Source organism: Cardiocondyla obscurior, linkage group LG12, assembly GCF_019399895.1.
Source record: "Cardiocondyla obscurior isolate alpha-2009 linkage group LG12, Cobs3.1, whole genome shotgun sequence".
Classification (NCBI taxonomy): Eukaryota; Metazoa; Arthropoda; class Insecta; order Hymenoptera; family Formicidae; genus Cardiocondyla; species Cardiocondyla obscurior.
Window position 1 is genome coordinate 1,831,441 of NC_091875.1, and position 13,443 is coordinate 1,844,883.

General features: G+C 43.1%; 4 protein-coding genes across 9 annotated transcripts in view; 1 reads left to right on the top strand and 3 right to left on the bottom strand.

Moving 5' to 3' along the window:
* Positions 1–334: 334 nt before the first annotated feature.
* On the bottom strand, positions 335–3,061 carry LOC139107348 (activator of 90 kDa heat shock protein ATPase homolog 1). Its single transcript, XM_070664914.1, has 9 exons — positions 2,807–3,061; positions 2,459–2,685; positions 2,237–2,316; positions 1,947–2,140; positions 1,647–1,767; positions 1,487–1,569; positions 1,268–1,405; positions 962–1,197; positions 335–876 (listed from the first exon to the last, which is right to left on the bottom strand). The coding sequence occupies exons 2-9, from the start codon at positions 2,536–2,538 to the stop codon at positions 792–794; spliced, it is 1,017 nt and encodes a 338-aa protein (XP_070521015.1). The 5' UTR covers positions 2,539–2,685; positions 2,807–3,061; the 3' UTR covers positions 335–791.
* A 516-nt stretch (positions 3,062–3,577) lies between these two features.
* Positions 3,578–5,404, bottom strand: LOC139107353 (pro-resilin). The gene is made up of 3 exons (XM_070664920.1): positions 4,996–5,404; positions 4,530–4,661; positions 3,578–4,262 (listed from the first exon to the last, which is right to left on the bottom strand). Exons 1-3 carry the CDS (start codon positions 5,005–5,007, stop codon positions 4,005–4,007), a joined length of 402 nt encoding a protein of 133 aa, XP_070521021.1. The 5' UTR covers positions 5,008–5,404; the 3' UTR covers positions 3,578–4,004.
* Positions 5,405–7,635: 2,231 nt separating this feature from the next.
* Gluclalpha (glycine receptor alpha 1) overlaps positions 7,636–13,443 on the top strand; it is a 62,255-nt gene continuing 56,447 nt past the window's right edge. For 2 of the 5 annotated variants that reach the window (XM_070664887.1, XM_070664888.1), the window contains exon 1: positions 7,708–8,008. In XM_070664887.1, the coding sequence (XP_070520988.1) occupies positions 8,006–8,008 (3 nt within the window). In that variant the 5' untranslated portion in view covers positions 7,708–8,005. Of the gene's footprint in view, positions 8,009–13,443 lie in introns of all 5 variants that reach the window. The other 3 variants (XM_070664894.1, XM_070664890.1, XM_070664885.1) reach the window with 3 other exon arrangements.
* On the bottom strand, positions 8,248–13,122 carry Septin4 (septin 4). Of its 2 annotated transcripts, none has more exons than XM_070664902.1 (9): positions 12,957–13,122; positions 12,454–12,630; positions 11,895–11,987; positions 11,237–11,402; positions 10,979–11,129; positions 10,702–10,867; positions 10,061–10,229; positions 9,496–9,577; positions 8,248–9,383 (listed from the first exon to the last, which is right to left on the bottom strand). In XM_070664902.1, the coding sequence occupies exons 1-9, from the start codon at positions 12,964–12,966 to the stop codon at positions 9,225–9,227; spliced, it is 1,173 nt and encodes a 390-aa protein (XP_070521003.1). In that variant the 5' UTR covers positions 12,967–13,122; the 3' UTR covers positions 8,248–9,224. The 2 variants fall into 2 exon arrangements, with proteins under 2 accessions (XP_070521003.1, XP_070521004.1); XM_070664903.1 differs by having other exon boundaries at positions 10,073–10,229; positions 12,957–13,113.

Consider the following 13,443-nt stretch of genomic DNA (forward strand, 5'->3'; position numbering starts at 1 on the left):
CGACAACGTTCACGCTGGGATAGCGAGGCGCACTAAGGGCGTGGGCAATCTACGAGCGAGCGAGCTAGCGAGCGAGCGGAACCGGTGCGAACGGCGACGGACTACATTGATTTTGATTTTCGAAGGCGCGCGCATTTGGCACTCTCTGGATCTGCCCATTCATACCGCTCCCGTCCGCCTGGTCGTCGAGGACATTGGTCCTGCTCCCGCGCGAAAAGAGGACCGCGAGACGTTCGGCGGGTGTAGCTCGAAGATTTTCAGGCGCTTCGATCTGTTTACGAACACGAGCGCAGACACGCACATTAATTTCAACGAGTCAAATGTAACATTATAATTAAAGCAATGGAAAAACAATTTTATTGTTACGTAAATGTATGTCTGTTCTTTTGATGAGAAGACTGCTCTGATGATTTTTTTTTTCCGTTAAAAGAAATACGCAAAAATTATTCAGCAACTACAAATATTTATTTAATAATTTTTTTTTTAATTTGCATCACGTTACGTATAGTATTATATAAGGCTCGATATATCGGTCATTCTCATACAGAAAGAACAGATAAAAAATCATTGATATTTATCTCATGATTTATTAAACACACATCTAGTAGGTAGGTTGAGTTACTCGTGACGTCGCGCGTCATTGCAGCGTGCACACAGCGAATCCCACCACGGCGTAATTCTGTCGATGCTCCTGAAGTCAAGCGCTCACGCGGTTGCGTGTGGTTGCACGCAATCCACACGATTGTTCTAATTAATAATAAATAAATATCCTGAATACATGTGAATGTAGATCACATAAAGTATCCGAAGCCGAAGGTACGTTTTATGGCGTCCCAATAATACCTGTCCCAGTTCTCTTTCGTGGCGAGCTCCTCGCTGAAAATTGTGACATTTTCACATGATCGATTCCACTTGTCAATAATATACTTAAGCATAAAAAAATTATCACGTTTTAGCTTACCTCACTGGGACACCGGTCTGCGTTAAAGTGACCTCCGTGTGATCGTTCCTTTCAGCGATATCGATCGTTACTTCGCTGAAGTGTCCGGATGGCCACTGTTTAGAGCGCCACTTCTGAACGATCTTCATCGGTGTAATCTCTAAAAACTCGCCGTGAATATTGCCGCCGAAGAGTTCAAATTGACCATTTTTCTTTGCTTCTAATTTTACCGGATTCATCGTGAAGGCTTGCACCATCTGAGAATTAAATACAGAAAATAAGTAGGTTCATAAATTAATCTAATATTTACTTCGGTATTACAGTTACCTCGACTGAAGAGAGGACATTGTGAAACTCCTTGGCTCTGCATTGGAACTTTATATTTTGCTTAATTGTAGTAGTTGATATTTTACAACCTCCTGATTTATTATTGTTCGTTGGAGTTACCGCAGCATTCATCTGCATCTATAAAAGGTATGACACGATGTTAATATTATTAATTTTGCTTTAAAGACATTATTTTTATCATAAAAATATTACACATACCTTGACGTTAAAACCAGATGTTATGTTCGAAATATTTTCCTTAACATTATCTTTCTTGGGCAATATCATTCCTTTCGTAAATTCTGCAAATAAAAAAAGTGATGAGTTAAATATATAATGGATAGTTAGCACTAAATAAATTAAAACATCGTTAACTTACCTTCTTTTAAAGAAGATACATATTTCGTTAATTTTCCTCTTATAGTATCTTTACCCTTAGTATGTAAAAATTGTTTTACCTTCTCCCCTTCATCTGTACTATCTTTTAACGTAATTTCAATCTATAAATCAAAATTAAACATACAATTATTTAAATTCTCAATTTAATTAAAAAAAAAAAAGTCAAAATAAAATTATTAACGATCAAGAAACTAAGAATGAAATAAAATAAACGAAAATGTAGACATAATTATTACTCAATTTAATCATAAATTATAATAGTTTAATTAAAAATACTTACATCTACTTCACTGATATCATTTTCTTCAGATAAATTTGGAATATTAATTTTACCCTCAATATTCTTACTGGATTTTCCATTTGATACCCATTTAAGAACAATATTCCATTCATAAAAGACAATAAGTTTTCCTTTTCTATTATTTGCTATTGCCTCACCTTCACATTTTTCCATTTCACTTACTTTACAGGACACTACAAATTAAATAAAATTTATTAAAAGTCAATTCAACTGCACAAAAAAAAAAAAGTATAAATACTACACCATTTTTCCAATTAAAAAATACTAACCTCCATCTCCCTCAATTACTAAATTTACAAATAACTCTTTCAACTTCTCTTGCGACCATGCACAAGCATTCTTCTCTGTCCTGTGGCAATATTATAATTTTAATACATTAGAAAGCATATGAAAAACATTTCCTCTTAAAAACTAAATGCTAATGCATCCAGAACAAATTGACAATTGACTTAAGAGCGTTCCAATTAACGCGATTATGTTGATCAACGTACCAATGCCAGTTATTGACATTAGTCGCGTCAGGCCTCTCCTCCACAATCCAACGTGGGTCACCCTCACCCCATTTAGCCATACTTCGAGGTTACTTGTCAACAGGCGGAGCGACTACGTTTCGGTGTAGAGTTTAAGGCAGGCTTCGGAGCCGACGTAAGGCTGGCGATGGTGAGGGAGCGTATAACCTTCTAGATGACTCCGGTCGCTTCCAGCCACTGGGCTTTACCTGCGTGACATAACCTATAGAATTTAAACTGCAACGAAACTCGGGTACGCGTCTAGATCGCCGAAGGCGCGTTAATACACGAAATACGCCTTCCGCGATGTCGTGCAAGCTTCGTACTTACGTTACGCTAACCGCGATGAGGAGAGCGACTCGGAGCAAGTTTAACGCTGGTTTGCGTTCCTCGGCGACGACGGCCGACAAAACGTTCCTGCGAGCGTGACGTTATTGACGGCTCGCAGGAAACGACGCTTCTCGTGGCAGTTTATCGTCGAACGGGCCTCGCTGTCACAGTCAACGGTCTCGGCCGATGGTGCCTCGCGCGTGGATCACCGCGAAATCGTGGAGGCTGCCGTGAAACGAATCAGCCGTGCGACCCGCGGGGCGCTCTCGGGCGTTCTGGAAATTTCGACTGTGCGAGGTGGCGCACTCGCGCGCGCGTTTCCGCGACGGCGGCAAATGGTAGTTCCGTGCGTCGCTTTAAATCCGCTTCGTATCAATTTTAGATCCGCTTTGAATTCGCTTGCTGACATCGCGAATAAAATCGTCTCCGATTTTGTTCAGTGAAATCAATAATGCGCCTGGATTTTAGGTCTCCTGTTAGATCATTGTTTCCTTCTTCATGTCGTTATTATTTCGACAGATTCTTGATCGAAGAGAACGTTTCTTTTTATATATTCACTACTCTGCCTCTGCACTGTCTTGTCTTTCTATTGTTTTAAATAAAATAATAGAAATACTTTAATTATTAATTAAAATAGTAAAACTTGTTTTAAATACTTAATTAAACTATTTTTTTTTTAATCTGTGCGAATAAATCGCTTATACTTTAGTGAGAAACGTTCGTTTAAGTCGTTCGCACGCTCGGAGTTACAAATTGATTTGGGAAATATAACGGAGATGGAATTATCGATATAAATTAGTTAATCAGGTTTTTCTTGTACAATTATTCCAACGTCAATATCGCTTTAGTCAAGAAGCGACACATTAAAATATTATATCGCAGTAATGGTCGATCTTTAAAGTATTAATGCGCTAAGGATTGGTATTTAACCCTCGAATGCACTATTTCTTTTTGCTTATACCTCAAGACTTAACGTATCAATATCTAAAAATATTTTTAAATATAATTATTACATTTTTATAACCGATATAAGTAAACGATAAAAAAAAAGAATACGTTAGAGATATTTGAGGAAAAAAAAACGTTTAAACAACTCTATTGTTTGAAATTCGTTCTTAATTTGTTTTTAATTACCGTAAATTAATGTTCCGCACATTTGAGGGTTAATTATGAAAAAGATAAAAAGAGAGTAAGGACCCTAATATCTGTAGCCTTCTTCGTGGCCGCCAGGACCCGCAGGTCCCGGTGCGGGATAAGTAGCAGTTCCCTCGTATCGTACCATGGGTCGATATCCGTTTTGATCCGCGATGTAGTCGACGATCTGGGTCCTGCCATCCGGCAATAGCACGTGGTAGGTACCAGTGGCCTCCATATCCTTCCTCATCTCGCGATGTCCGAAATCCAGACCGGCCGCAGCGTCCTGGACCTCGTAGGAGAACTCATAGTTCGCTGGGTCCTAATATGTACATTGATCTCAGTAAATAAAAGATTGAACTATTTCTCGCGTCGTTTCGGAAAAAACTCCCGACCGGCATTGACTTTTTTTAACCAAATTATTAGATATTTTATGTATAATATTTTAGTTACAAAAAAAAAATTAATTAAATACATCACAAAAGATAATTAAATTATTATATTTATGCATGTGATTGTCTGAAGTTAATTGTTAGTTGTCTAAAGTTTCTATTTCTCTTTTTCAAAGATATATGCAATACATACTTACACCGGCCCAATCGTCCGGATGACCAGTATCGCCTCCGCCTCCTCCTCCTCCCGGTCGAGGGCTGGGTGGAAGATAAGCTGGACCCTGCGGTTCGTTCCGCACTCCTACCAGGATCATCGCTAATAGTGCCGCCTGTTAAAAAAAAAAGAACAATGAAACTTGTACCACTGATGAAAAGAAAAGAGATCTCGGTTTACCGTTTCTATCGAGGTAAATTAATCTCGATTTAACTTACTTTTTATTAATTTTATTTTTTTCTAAAAGATAATTAAGAAAAGTAAATTGAAAAGATAATAGGAAGTAAATTGAAATCAATTGATATTATAAATTGCAACTCGTTGTAATAATGAGAAAGCGACTTTCTTTTCTTATCACATAGAATTAATTAACGCGGTTTCGTCTTGCTCACTAAATTTTCACTTTCACGAGGACTCGGCGAGCTCTACTGAAAGCTGTCTGTACCAACCTTCCGAATCATCAGAAATTCGGTAAAATTCTACGGGCGGTGCGCGAAACTGCGACGGCTCATCCTGACAGGCCCGGTTTTATAGCCACCAATTCGGCCGCAGCGGAATGACGCCTGGAGTACGCAACATTCACGTTATTCGGGGAGTTTTAATGCGATCGCATAACCGTAATTACGGCTAATAATAAAACCGCAGGTTTCTGTGATGGCCCTAATCACCATTCGTTCGGCATAATCGCAACGGCTCCTTCTGTGCAACGTTATTGTCGCAGGTCTTTCTCCCAGTTTCCAAAAATACTTTGCTGTAGTTAGAGGATCCTCAGCCGTCACATTTGCGTATCAAACACCGATTATCCCAGCTGTAAAGTTTTAAAGCGTTAAGTTTTAGACTTTTAAAATTACTTAAGTTCTAAATTAAGATTAATTCATTAAGAAAGCATTTTGTCAACGAAAAGTTCTAAATTTATTTACAGACTTGTCCGCTGTTGTCATAAAAAGCCTGAGGCGTTCCGGGTAGTTTGTTTAATTCGACGCGAAAATCGTGTTTGGCAATCTGGGGATTCGTTAGCGAGCCACCGTGCAATTTGCAGCGCCTTGCTCAAGAGACAGGGATAACAATACGTTAGATTAATAGTTCTCTTTTCGATTGCGCCACTAATCGCGGGCGGACACGTCGCAACAGTTAAACGATGTTTCGTAAGACGGTTTAATAGACATTACGATTGAAATCGCAACGAAGTGACTTTGGGGCATTATTTTCCAACGCGCTAATTCGCGTTCGGGGCGGATCTTTTTCAGGCTCGTTACTAAAGCTACGGGATTATTTTGTAATATTTAAATAGAATTGAAAACGTACCGAAGTATTTCAACGGCGTGTTGTGGTATACGCGACTTACATCGGCAAGCTGACCGTACGTAAACAAATCGCCGGTCGCCGGGAGCGTTTTTTGGACAGTAGATAGCGAGCAGCGAAGAAAAACAATTGCGACTCGGTTGGCTGCGAAGCAAGCAGTTTCGTGGAACTGAGTATTTCTCGGATCCCACGGCCCCCGCAAGGCAAGGGGGACTAGTCGACTGTCGAGCATAACAAAACTTTTGCTCGCTTTGCTTTATTTTCTCGGAGCTATTTTCTACCATCGCGGATTTACTCGAATCCTCGCTTAACCTCGCTTGTTACCTCGTCCTAAAATTAAATTAAAAAAGACGTAAAGAGCGGGTTTTATTAATAAACCAAAATTGTAGTTAATTTACCTAGGCCGAAGTTTATTCCGTAACAAATTTGTGCGTACATGTCGCGATATCTTTCGATGAGAAGCTCCGCGAGTCCTCGGAGATAGTCGAAGAGCCGCTAAAATATTGTCGGAAAGAAGTGTGGATGATGGCGACTACGTATCATTCGCCAGATGCGGCGAAGTGATTATCCGCATCGAGCATACATTATGTGTGCTGGAGTATCGAGATGGCGTTAGATGTATCGAAATACGGGCAAATATGCCGTTTGCTGCGACTAGCGTCGTGACCCCCCCCCCTCTCGGCCTCTCCTTTGGCCACCGAGCGCGAAGATGGTAGTAGTAGTGCGCGCTCTCTCTCAGTTCTCGGTGGTTCTTGGCGGTTGGCGCTCCGCGGCACACGTACTGCGAACTTTGTGTGAGACGACATACACCACGCTGAGATCACGTATGTGCGCTAGCCGCCGTCGTCGAAGCAGATGCTATATCCGCCTTCCAGATTTTTGTTCTTACATCCAAGTGCGTAAGTCTTTTGTTCATCGTTCCGATCCGGTCGTTCGGAAGTTAGTCGTGTCGCCGATCGCCGCGAAGCGACGCTCGAGTCGGACATTCAGGACGCTCAGTTCACGCCATATCACTGCCGCAGGTGGATCGGCGATCGTTGTGCGGCATATCTCGCGTTTCGCTGGTGCTTCTATCGACTAGCTCGAATACCTGCGTGGACGATATGTGGACAGGTATTAATAATTCGAACACGAGGGTAATCGCGTGACGGTGTGATCGACGAATTCCGGACGCGGACCGTGGCGTACATCCGGACTCTTCCCGCGAGTCCTTTCCTCGACGGTCTTCCTCCTCGTTAAAATTCACGCGGAGACGTTACTTCCGTCTTCTACTGAGCGATCCGAGAATCACTCCATCGAACAGCTTGCGAAAATTCGCCTATGAACATTGCTTCCGTTTTCTTCCGAAGTGATTCGAAGAATCATTCCGCCAAGTGTCGCCGGAAATATCGATATCGAGCTTCGAAGACGGTAATTAATGGGAACGCCGGTAGCAGTGCGGGCGCTGAAGTTGGAAGACTCGGAGGTCGCAAACTCGCGGCTACGTTCGGACTGACCACGCGGATGCGGAAGCCGACGCGACCGTTGCGCCGTTAGTTCTTTCAAACGCGCCGGCGGTGTCGTGCGCGTCCCCGTCTTCATCCTCGCAAGAAACTCTTACGAAACGGACAGAAGTGATTTTCGTGTGCGGGATTCTGTCGCCAGTTCAAGCGTCGGTGACAGCGATCGAGAATCGTGAGGAGAACGAGAGTGCGGACAACAGGACACTTGGGTATCGGGTCGTACGCGACGCGGACGTGTCGGCGGGGCGAAGGGGGGGAAGGGAATTCTTCTTGCAGCGGCCATTTTCTGTGATCGCCTTTTCTTCTTCGTCCTCCCACGACGATGTTTCTTCGATGTTCTCGAGGCCGTTTTCGTAAAGATTCCGACGGACGTTTCGTTTCTCGTCGATTTTGCCGAGTCGGGTGACAGTCGGAGATGACATAAGTGCGTGTGCGCGACGTGCGTGTAATCCGCGAGTGAAAGTGTATGTGCTACGTCGTCAACTGAGTGGAGGAGGGATTTTCCGAGGATTTTGGACGACGAGGAACTCTTCGAGGATTCTGAACGACGAGGGACTTTTCGCGCGAGGGACTTTCCGCGCGAGGTTTCTGGACAACGAGGCACTTTTCGAGGGTCACAGACGAGTCGCCGACACCGGAGACGCAGTTGCAGCTAATGGTGAGTACCCGATTCATTTTATTTCACTCGTTCTTGGCAAACGTTAGCATGTCGACCGCCAACTGCGAAACTCGCGACCGCCGCTGGCTAAAAATTCGTACTTTTTTTTTTTAAACAAATATTTATTACGCGCGCGTGGAATCCGCAATAATTATTTCGAGCTGTCGCGTTAAGAAAAAAATTTATTATCGGGTGGGAAAATTGGGAGAGAAATTTGGGAGGGAATAAAATCTCGGTAATAAAGTTTTGTCATAATTTATTTGTGGAAATTTGAGTTTGCCGTATCGCTAGAAATATCTGCACGTTCTTTCTCACATGAAAAGGAAGTACTTGATGTACTTCAAGAATAACCCGACTGGGAGTCGGTAAAATTGTCGAGAAATCGCGAATCTTTGGTCTGAGACAGATTTTATCTCGCACACATCTCACTCTTATATAATTCTACGTAATTAATGACTATTGTGCGTATATTTAGAATGTTAATTATAATTATTAATGTCATCTGCAATTCTTTGGCGCGCACTCGGGGTCATAAATCTCGCGCTAAAGAACGATCAACCGAACGGGACATTCTGATCTCGGTGATTAACATTTTTTTTCCTTTTTTCAAAAAAAAAAAAAAAATTGCTTGGTTCGCTCACGCATTTCCGACAATTTTCAATACCATTACAAGTGTCTACTACTGTTTCTTTCGTATAAATCGACTAACCATCAAGTATAAAATACACTTTGATCTCACAACGAATTGCGGATCTGTACAGGCTTCATTCGGTCGAACAATCGGCAAGCATTAATGAATCCGGCAATACTAATCTTTCGAGCGGCAAAAAAAGACGGCGCAATAGAGAAAAAAAAATTAATGCAGCTTTAATTAACTAACGTTAAACGGAGACAAATTCAACTTATCTCGCTCGAGTTCCAATCAATCGTCTTCAATTTAATTTATTATACCAAAAGTGTTCGATCAGAAACTCGATCTTACAGCTATATTAAAAGTGCGAACGTAGTTTAGAAATTCATACAATGTCGAACGTAGAAATTACTTTCACTACAGCTACGATCTCGAAAGCTTTCATCGAGAATTTCTTTTTTTTTTTCTTTTTTCTTTTTTTTCTTTTTTTTTTCTTTTTTTTTTCTCCCGTCGAGATAATTTTACAAATTTCTCGGGAGGGTGAGTCGTGCGCTTTGAATGTTTGTCGAGCATAACCCGCGCGTTTTAGACGTCTATAATACTGTTGCGCTTCTTCTCTACGTCTGCGGAATCGAGATCGTTTCCGAGGCTTCCCACGCGACCGCGAAGTCCGCCGCCGCCGACCTGGCCGGTCGCCTTCAGCTTCTCTTGCATCTGCGCCAGGATATCCTGCATCCGTCGAATCTGTAGCAAAACGCGAGTCAATGATAAAATAAAATAATAAAATATGATACGATAAAATTGTCAACATTTTTAACGAGCTTAAATCCATACGCTGAGAACTTTGTGCGCTCACCTCTTCGTCCTTTTGCAAGAGAAGTCTGTCCGTGTCGGATATACTATTTTCAAAGTGCGGTCCGGAATCTCGTTTTAATTTGCTGAAAAAAAAAGATAAAGTAAAGACACTTTTATTGTCGATCTTCGAAGAGCGATCGCAAATAATCTAAGAACTGCAACCGAGGCGTGAGTTAAATATTAAAGCAACGTCGTGCAAACTTTTAGAAAGACTTCAACAGTGTTTCGCTATTTACCGAACCGGAGTCTACTAAAGGATATTCTCTTCCAAGTTAATATTACCTCTCGAGTCAACGCAAACTAGTTCGGTACTATTGCTGGCAGTTGCTTTCAATGATCATGCAAAGCGTACGGGACGTCCGAAAGAGTGTCGGGATTTTTTAATAGCCACTTTAATTAACTTTAGTCATTGTTTTGCGCTTCGTGAAAAACATTCCGGTCGCAATAGAAGGATTTATGATTGTCCCGAGTGCGATACTTTCGAGAGACACCCCTGTACGCGTTGCGAACACCCGGCAGGCGTTCGTATTCGTTCATACCTACTGGAATGCAATATTTTTATTTACATGCGTAAATACCTCCGTTCCCGGATCGCCTGCTGCGAAATCTGCGAAATACATTGGGCACGAAAATTCTCGTAGTGTACGTCCTGCGTGACGTCCTTCAGGTCTTGCATGTGCGTCGATATCAGCATCGTCCTGAGCTTGACGAAGTCGCTGTGCTTCGGGTTCTCGACTACGATCAATCAGAATTCGAAAATGTTAAAGGTCGCTCGGTCGCGCGCGCAATGCACTTTGATACCCATTCAATCCGTAATTACATTCGCGGAAAGTTCAAGCCTCGAGGGCGGGGGAGAGGGTTTTTCTTTTACCGATTACATTTTCTAATTGCTTTCGATTCGGTTTCCGCTTATCGGTTAATTGGAAAGTAACGTGGAACGTCGAGCGCGTGGAGTGTCTTTGTTTTTGAGATGATTCCTTTGACGCTACCTACTCGGAGAAGCACCACTCTCGATTCTCCAACGGCTGTCGAGGATTTATTCGGCGATGATAATTAAGCACATATTTTCACCCGGCGGGTTTCGATTCGAAAGACAATTGCGCGAAAGTTATCTCGAAAGAAGTACCCGGGGAACGTCGTTCTTCGACTGTATCTATCTCGCGTGCAAGTACAAAATATTAATTGCGTGTAGAATACAAAAGTTCACCTTCCACTACGCCCCACGGATATTGCCGGCCGCGAACTTTTCTTCCGGCGACCTCGAGCACCGTCGAGCTGCCGACAACCGCGAACGGTATGCAGGCTTTCAGCTCCTTGTCCTGCTGCTTAAATTCCTCGTCCTCGTCGCTGTCGCAGTCCGGAAACTGATATATCTACAGCAACGCAAGAATTAATTAATATTAAAAAGAAAAGAAAAAAATCGCAAAAATCGATGATTATTTCGTTAATCATTTATCGAAAGAAAAAAGATCGGGAGGTATTACCTGAATCTCGTGTTCATCGATATCCGCCAAAATGCGCTCCTTCAGCTTCTTCACCTCGTGGGTGGTTAAAGTATCCGCTTTCGCGATCACGGGAACGACGTTGACTTTCCGGTGCAGGCGCCTTAACACCTCGAGATCGAGCTGCCGGAGGCTGCAAAGGGGATCGGTATCGAGATCGGGAATTAAATCTGCATAGTCCCCACCGGGATTGTAATATCCCTCGGGCTGGGAATTTTAATTCTGACAATTATCACGTACCCGTGGCCGTACGGCGGTATGAAGTACAGGCAGCAGTGCACTCTGTTATCTTGAATATTTTTCCTATTTAATCCGCTCTCGTCCGTGAAATACTGGCGGAACTGCTCGTCGATGTAAGCCGAGCACGCTTTCCACGTGTCCTCGCAGTTTACCGCGTCGCCGAATCCTTAAAAGTATCGTCGCTTAGAATTATTTTCAGTATTATTTTTTCTATTAAAAAAAAAGAAGTAGAAATTTTATTAGCGCAACTTTCCCGCGATGCCGATTTAATTTTTCGTTTGCAAATTTACTTTATACCGTGAGAGTAAACATTATTATCGAATGTAAAAGTTTTCTTTAGCATGATAGAAGCAGTTACATATTAGTATTTTTATATAAAATTTTTTTTTATATAAAATTATATAACAGTAAATAATTTAAATAATAATAAGTAATTTTTCTTATAAAATTTTTTCTGAGTAAAATTTACTTAAAAAAAAAAAAAAATGAACTTGATTATATCCAAAGCAGTTTGAGTTACTGTTTAAATATTTCCCTTGCAATCAATTCAATTTATCTACAAGACTGTGAACGTAAAATAAAAAAAAAAAAAAAAAAAAAAATAGGAAGAAAAAGAGAAAAAAAATAGAAAAGAAATAGGTCGCCGCACTTTTCTCACCTGGCGTGTCTACGATCGTTAAGCGCAGCCGAACACCACGTTCCTCGATGTCCATCGTCTTTTTCTCGATAGAGGTGGTCTTAGCCACCCGTTCTGAAAGTGAACGATGAATATTTATCGACCACCTCATCGAGATCGGGGTGGAGGGGGAGAAAGAACGGTTTACCCGCGACGTAAGTTGATCAAATATTTTTCGCGCGTCAATAACCCGCAGGCAGCATGCATCACGTCCCTTTTCTCTTCCGCGATCAAGTGACGTCGTTTAGGCCGCGCATAATTCAAGGGTCGATAGGTTTACGAAGGAAACACGGAGAAAATTCTACACCGAGAATTACCGTGGCGTCGCCGTGGTTTTGGACCGTCCAGCAATTACATGATCAAATTACCACGCCAGTATTTAATCTTACATATGCCAGGCAACATCTGCCATTTAAACTTTTAATTCCAAGATGGTCTGTCGTGAACACCGGTAACGATTTAATAAAAAAAAAAAAAAAAAAAAAAAAAAAAAAGAATTTTCTCCGTGTGAGAGGACAGTGACCAAGGTCTTTCTACGCACCCGCCGCATCCGGAATCCGCCGGTCTTTGTACAGGTCGCCGAGAAAGAGGCTGTTTATTAGCGTCGACTTGCCGAGGCCGGTCTCACCCAGCACCATCAGGGTGAACTCGAAGCCCCTCTTCACCGACTTCCGGTGCACTTGCTCCGGCAGCGTCGCGAAGCCGATATAGTCCCTGTCTTGCTGAGCGGAAACAAACGGTCGTTAGTTTCGCGAGGGCGTCGATTACTCGGATTAAAATCCTTCGACCTCGTGCGGGCAGCCCGCGCCCGACAATCGGGACGTTGAAATTTTCGGACGGGCGCCGAGGTTCTTTCGTTTAGGCGGCTGACTCACCGCCGCGAAACGCGAGGCGGCGTCAATGAACAACACCGTACCTCTGCATTATTTAGATCGCGACGAGGCGAGCCGGGTTTTTCCGACCCCGGGGGGATCCCGTGGCAAGTGCCAAGTCCCCCCGGCGAGCATGCGGATTTTTCTACTTCGATAAAACAATTTTACGTACCACCGGACATCGTGACAGCGTCTAAGGGCGCTTCCGTGCGGCGAGGAGCATTACGGCAGCCGAATGTCGACGAAACGCACTACGGTCGAGGGCGGCTCGCGCTCGTGAATGCCTCTCTTCGTCCGGCCCCGACTTGCGCTGGCGCACTGTCGACCGGCCGATCAATAGTCGGTCGTGCTCTGATGATGCATTCCCGGCTGCACGCCGTGAAGAGGTTAAGCCGGGCGTGCGTGCGGAATAAATAGCGACGTTATCAGCGCCCGCCGTCTCGCTAACGGTCGCACAGACGGAAGAACGGAAATGATCGTCCGGCACCGCTTAAGCTCGACCGATGACGCGATGCTGCGATCGCATTGCGCTGTGTTCGTAACGATACGGAAAGTAAAGAAGGGAAAGAAAAAGAAAAAATTGACACCACGGTTTCTTATCAAAGCGGCGCGCGCGCCGGTCGTATCGGCGAGTTCTTCGAAGAGATGCCGCCGCGATG

Excerpts from the sequence above, each read along its gene's own strand:
- LOC139107348 (XM_070664914.1), bottom strand. The coding sequence starts at position 2,538 with ATGGCTAAATGGGGTGAGGGTGACCCACGTTGGATTGTGGAGGAGAGG. Across the intron at positions 1,570-1,646 it reads TGTATCTTCTTTAAAAGAAG|AATTTACGAAAGGAATGATA; the intron begins GTAAGTTAACGA and ends TTTTATTTGCAG. Across the intron at positions 1,198-1,267 it reads ATGTCCTCTCTTCAGTCGAG|ATGGTGCAAGCCTTCACGAT; the intron begins GTAACTGTAATA and ends TTTAATTCTCAG.
- Septin4 (XM_070664902.1), bottom strand. Across the intron at positions 11,988-12,453 it reads GCGGATTCCGGATGCGGCGG|AACGGGTGGCTAAGACCACC; the intron begins GTGCGTAGAAAG and ends GTTCACTTTCAG. Across the intron at positions 9,578-10,060 it reads GAACGGAGGTATTTACGCAT|CAAATTAAAACGAGATTCCG; the intron begins GTAAATAAAAAT and ends TTTTTTTTTCAG.
- LOC139107353 (XM_070664920.1), bottom strand. Across the intron at positions 4,263-4,529 it reads ATCCGGACGATTGGGCCGGT|GACCCAGCGAACTATGAGTT; the intron begins GTAAGTATGTAT and ends TGTACATATTAG.